Source organism: Palaemon carinicauda, chromosome 37, assembly GCF_036898095.1.
Source record: "Palaemon carinicauda isolate YSFRI2023 chromosome 37, ASM3689809v2, whole genome shotgun sequence".
In the NCBI taxonomy this organism is placed as follows: Eukaryota; Metazoa; Arthropoda; class Malacostraca; order Decapoda; family Palaemonidae; genus Palaemon; species Palaemon carinicauda.
Genome location: NC_090761.1, coordinates 10,766,694 through 10,772,471, shown reverse-complemented (window position 1 = coordinate 10,772,471; position 5,778 = coordinate 10,766,694). Strand labels below are relative to the sequence as shown.

The 5,778-nt window shown below is 48.2% G+C and overlaps 1 protein-coding gene across 1 annotated transcript; it reads left to right on the top strand.

Moving 5' to 3' along the window:
* The first annotated feature begins 982 nt into the window (after positions 1-982).
* On the top strand, positions 983-5,541 carry LOC137629196 (uncharacterized protein DDB_G0283357-like). Its single transcript, XM_068360458.1, has 2 exons — positions 983-3,172; positions 3,358-5,541. The coding sequence occupies exons 1-2, from the start codon at positions 983-985 to the stop codon at positions 5,539-5,541; spliced, it is 4,374 nt and encodes a 1,457-aa protein (XP_068216559.1).
* Positions 5,542-5,778: the final 237 nt, after the last annotated feature.

Sequence of the window (5,778 nt, the reverse complement as noted above, 5' to 3'; positions counted from 1 at the left end):
AAGGGGGAAGAGAGAGAGAGAGAGAGAGAGAGAGAGAGAGAGAGAGAGAGAGAGAGAGAGAGAGAGAGAGAGATAGAGAGATGCCGTTAAAGAAGAAACAATCATATCTCAGGTGGAGGTTTAAAACGTATGGTTTTCTGAATGATAAAACAAGAGGAGTTAGAAACGCGTTCAACTCATGAATATTAGCATACATTAAACAGTGCAATTGAAAGAAAGGAAGGCCAGTGTTCAAATCGGGTCTACAGTCTCTAAGGCCAAGGCAGAGTCCGAATTCCTTCCATACGAACGGGGCACTGAATCCGAATTCCTTCCATACAAATGAAGACACTGAATCCGAATCCCTTCCACACAAATGGGGCACTGAATCCGAGTCCCTTTCATACGAACGAGGCACTGAATCCAAATCCCTTCCATACGAATGAGTCATTGAATCCGAATTCCTTCCATACAAATGAGACACTGAATCCGAAGCCCTTCCACACGAATGGGGCACTGAATCCGAGTACCTTCCATATGAATGAGGCACTGAATCTGAAACCCTTCCATACAAATGAGGCATTGAATCCGAGTCCCTTCCATGCGAACGAGGCACTGAATCTGAAACCCTTCCATATGAACGAGGTATTGAATCCGAGTCCCTTCCATACGAACGAGGCACTGAATCTGAAGCCCTTCCATACGAACGAGGCACTGAATCCGAGTCCCTTCCATACGAACGAGGCACTGAATCTGAAACACTTCCATACGAACGAGGCACTGAATTCATATCCCTTCCATACGAACGAGGCACTGAATCCAAATCCCTTCCATACGAATGAGTCATTGAATCCGAATTCCTTCCATACAAATGAGACACTGAATCCGAATCCCTTTCACACGAATGGGGCACTGAATCCGAGTCCCTTCCATACGAACGAGGCACTGAATCCAAATTCCTTCCATACGAATGAGTCATTGAATCCGAATTCCTTCCATACAAATGAGACTGAATCCGAAGCCCTTCCACACGAATGGGGCACTGAATCCGAGTACCTTCCATACGAATGAGGCACTGAATCTGAAACCCTTCCATACAAATGAGGCATTGAATCCGAGTCCCTTCCATGTGAACGAGGCATTGAATCCGAGTCCCTTCCATGCGAACGAGGCACTGAATCTGAAACCCTTCCATATGAACGAGGCATTGAATCCGAGTCCCTTCCATACGAACGAGGCACTGAATCTGAAGCCCTTCCATACGAACGAGGCACTGAATCCGAGTCCCTTCCATACGAACGAGGCACTGAATCTGAAACCCTTCCATACGAACGAGGTACTGAATTCATATCCCTTCCATACGAACGAGGCACTGAATCCAAATCCCTTCCATACGAATGAGTCATTGAATCCGAATTCCTTCCATGCAAATGAGACACTGAATCCGAATCCCTTCCACACGAATGGGGCACTGAATCCGAGTACCTTCCATACGAATGAGGCACTGAATTTGAAACCCTTCCATACGAACGAGGCACTGAATCCGAATCCCTTCCATACGAACGAGGCACTGAATCTGAAATCCTTCCATATGAAAGAGACACTGAATCCGAATCCCTTCCATACAAACGAGGCACTGAATCTGAAACCCTTCCATACGAACGAGACACTGAATCCGAATCCCTTCCATACGAACGAGGCACTAAATCTGAAACCCTTCCATACAAACGAGGCACTGAATCTGAGTCCCTTCCATACGAACGAGGCACTGAATCTGAAACCCTGCCATACGAACGAAGCACTAAATCCGAATCCTTTCCACACGAATGAGGCACTGAATCCGAATCGTTCCGATACGAATGAGTCACTAAATCCAAATTCCTTCCATTCCTTCCACACAAATGAGACACTGAATCCGAATCCCTTCCACATGAATGGGGCACTGAATCCGAGACCCTTCCATACGAATGAGGCACTGAATCTGAGATCCGTCCATACGAACGAGGCTCTGAATCCGAATCCCTTGCATATGAATGAGGCACTGAATCTGAAACCCTTCCATACGAACAAGGCACTGAATCCGAATCCCTTCCATACAAACGAGGCACTGAATCCGAATCCCTTCCATATGAAAGAGTCACTGACTCCGAATTCCTTCCGTACAAATGAGACACTGAATCTGAATCCCTTCCACGCGAATGGGGCACTGAATCCGAGTCCCTTCCATACGAACGAGGCACTGAATCTGAAACCCTTCCATATGAACGAGGCATTGAATCCGAATCCATTCCATACGAATGAGGCACTGAATCCGAATCCCTTCCATACGAACAAGGCACTGAATCCGAATCCCTTCCGTACCAACGAGGCACTGAATCCGAATTCCTTCCATACAAATGAGTCACTGAATCCGAATCCCTTCCCTACGAACGAGGCACTGAATCCGAATTCCTTCCCTACGAACGAGGCACTGAATCCGAATCCCTTCCCTACGAACGAGGCACTGAATCCGAATTCCTTCCCTACGAACGAGGCACTGAATCCGAATCCCTTCCCTACGAACGAGGCACTGAATCCGAATTCCTTCCCTACGAACGAGGCACTGAATCCGAATCCCTTCCCTACGAACGAGGCACTGAATCCGAATTCCTTCCCTACGAACGAGGCACTGAATCCGAATCCCTTCCCTACGAACGAGGCACTGAATCCGAATTCCTTCCATACAAACGAGTCACTGAATCCGATTCCCTTCCCTACGAAAGAGGCACTGAATCCGAATTCCTTCCATACAAATGAGTCACTGAATCCGATTCCCTTCCCTACGAACGAAGCACTGAATCCGAATTCCTTCCATACAAATGAGTCACTGAATCCAAATCCCTTCCCTACGAACGAGGCACTGAATCCGAATTCCTTCCATACAAATGAGTCACTGAATCCGAATCCCTTCCCTACGAACGAGGCACTGAATCCGAATTCCTTCCCTACGAACGAGGCACTGAATCCGAATCCCTTCCCTACGAACGAGGCACTGAATCCGAATCCCTTCCCTACGAACGAGGCACTGAATCCGAATTCCTTCCATACAAATGAGTCACTGAATCCGAATCCCTTCCCTACGAAAGAGGCACTGAATCCGAATTCCTTCCATACAAATGAGTCACTGAATCCGATTCCCTTCCCTACGAACGAGGCACTGAATCCGAATTCCTTCCATACAAATGAGTCACTGAATCCGAATCCCTTCCCTACGAACGAAACACTGAATCCGAATTCCTTCCATACAAATGAGTCACTGAATCCGAATCCCTTCCCTACGAACGAGGCACTGAATCCGAATTCCTTCCACTGAATCCGAATTCCTTCCATACAAATAAGTCACTGAATCCGAATCCCTTCCCTACGAACGAGGCACTGAATCCGAATTCCTTCCATACGAACGAGGCACTGAATCCGAATTCCTTCCATACGAACGAGGCACTGAATCCGAATTCTTTCCCTACGAACGAGGCACTGAATCCGAATCCCTTCCCTACGAACGAGGCACTGAATCCGAATTCCTTCCCTACGAACGAGGCACTGAATCCGAATCCCTTCCCTACGAACGAGGCACTGAATCCGAATCCCTTCCCTACGAACGAGGCACTGAATCCGAATGCCTTCCCTACGAACGAGGCACTGAATCCGAATCCCTTCCCTACAAACGAGGCACTGAATCCGAATTCCTTCCCTACGAACGAGGCACTGAATCCGAATCCCTTCCCTACGAACGAGGCACTGAATCCGAATCCCTTCCCTACGAACGAGGCACTGAATCCGAATTCCTTCCCTACGAACGAGGCACTGAAACCAAATCCCTTCTCTACGAACGACGCACTGAATCCGAATTCCTTCCCTACGAACGAGGCACTGAATCCGAATCCCTTCCCTACGAACGACGCACTGAATCCGAATTCCTTCCCTACGAACGAGGCACTGAATCCGAATCCCTTCCCTACGAACGAGGCACTGAATCCGAATTCCTTCCCTACGAACGAGGCACTGAATCCGAATTCCTTCCCTACGAACGAGGCACTGAATCCGAATCCCTTCCATACGAACGAAGCACTGAATCCGAATCCCTTCCGTACCAACGAGGCACTGAATCCGAATTCCTTCCATACAAATGAGTCACTGAAACCGAATCCCTTCCCTACGAACGAGGCACTGAAACCGAATCCCTTCCCTACGAACGAGGCACTGAATCCGAATTCCTTCCCTACGAACGAGGCACTGAATCCGAATCCCTTCCGTACCAACGAGTCACTGAAACCGAATTCCTTCCCTACGAACGAGGCACTGAATCCGAATCCCTTCCGTACCAACGAGGCACTGAATCCGAATTCCTTCCCTACGAACGAGGCACTGAATCCGAATCCCTTCCGTACCAACGAGGCACTGAATCCGAATTCCTTCCCTACGAACGAGGCACTGAATCCGAATCCCTTCCGTACCAACGAGGCACTGAATTCCTTCCATACGAATGAGTCACTGAAACCGAATCCCTTCCATACGAACGAGGCACTGAATCCGAATCCCTTCCGTACCAACGAGGCACTGAATCCGAATTCCTTCCATACAAATGAGTCACTGAAACCGAATCCCTTCCCTACGAACGAGGCACTGAATCCGAATTCCTTCCCTACGAACGAGGCACTGAATCCGAATCCCTTCCGTACCAACGAGGCACTGAATCCGAATTCCTTCCCTATGAACGAGGCACTGAATCCGAATTCCTTCCCTACGAACGAGGCACTGAATCCGAATCCCTTCCATACAAACGAGGCACTGAATCCGAATTCCTTCCCTACGAACGAGGCACTGAATCCGAATCCCTTCCCTACAAACGAGGCACTGAATCCGAATTCCTTCCCTACGAACGAGGCACTGAATCCGAATCCCTTCCATACAAACGAGGCACTGAATCCGAATTCCTTCCCTACGAACGAGGCACTGAATCCGAATCCCTTCCCTACAAACGAGGCACTGAATCCGAATTCCTTCCCTACGAACGAGGCACTGAATCCGAATCCCTTCCATACAAACGAGGCACTGAATCCGAATTCCTTCCCTACGAACGAGGCACTGAATCCGAATCCCTTCCCTACAAACGAGGCACTGAATCCGAATTCCTTCCCTACGAACGAGGCACTGAATCCGAATCCCTTCCATACAAACGAGGCACTGAATCCGAATTCCTTCCCTACGAACGAGGCACTGAATCCGAATCCCTTCCCTACAAACGAGGCACTGAATCCGAATTCCTTCCCTACGAACGAGGCACTGAATCCGAATCCCTTCCCTACAAACGAGGCACTGAATCCGAATTCCTTCCCTACGAACGAGGCACTGAATCCGAATCCCTTCCCTACAAACGAGGCACTGAATCCGAATTCCTTCCCTACGAACGAGGCACTGAATCCGAATCCCTTCCCTACAAACGAGGCACTGAATCCGAATCCCTTCCCTACGAACGAGGCATTGAATCCGAATCCCAGCCACACAAACGAGGCACAACCCTAGTTGGAAAACCAGGATGCTATAAGCCCAGGGGCTTCAACAGGGGTAAATAGCCCAGTAAGGAAAGGAAACAAGGAAATGAATAAACTACTATAATGTTAGTTTTTTGCCCCCGAAAAATAATAACTATAATCTAAGATATTAGAATGCAATTTTGAAACAGGACAATCGATGAACGAATATAGAAGAGAAAATCTAAATATTATCTTTCTGAATAAAGGAAATATTTGCAAAAAAAAA

Bases quoted from the DNA above. Each gene is read 5' to 3' on its own strand.
- LOC137629196 (XM_068360458.1), top strand. From the start codon at position 983: ATGAGACTGAATCCGAAGCCCTTCCACACGAATGGGGCACTGAATCCG. The intron at 3,173-3,357 runs GCACTGAATCCG...CATACAAATAAG, and splicing joins TTCCCTTCCCTACGAACGAG to TCACTGAATCCGAATCCCTT.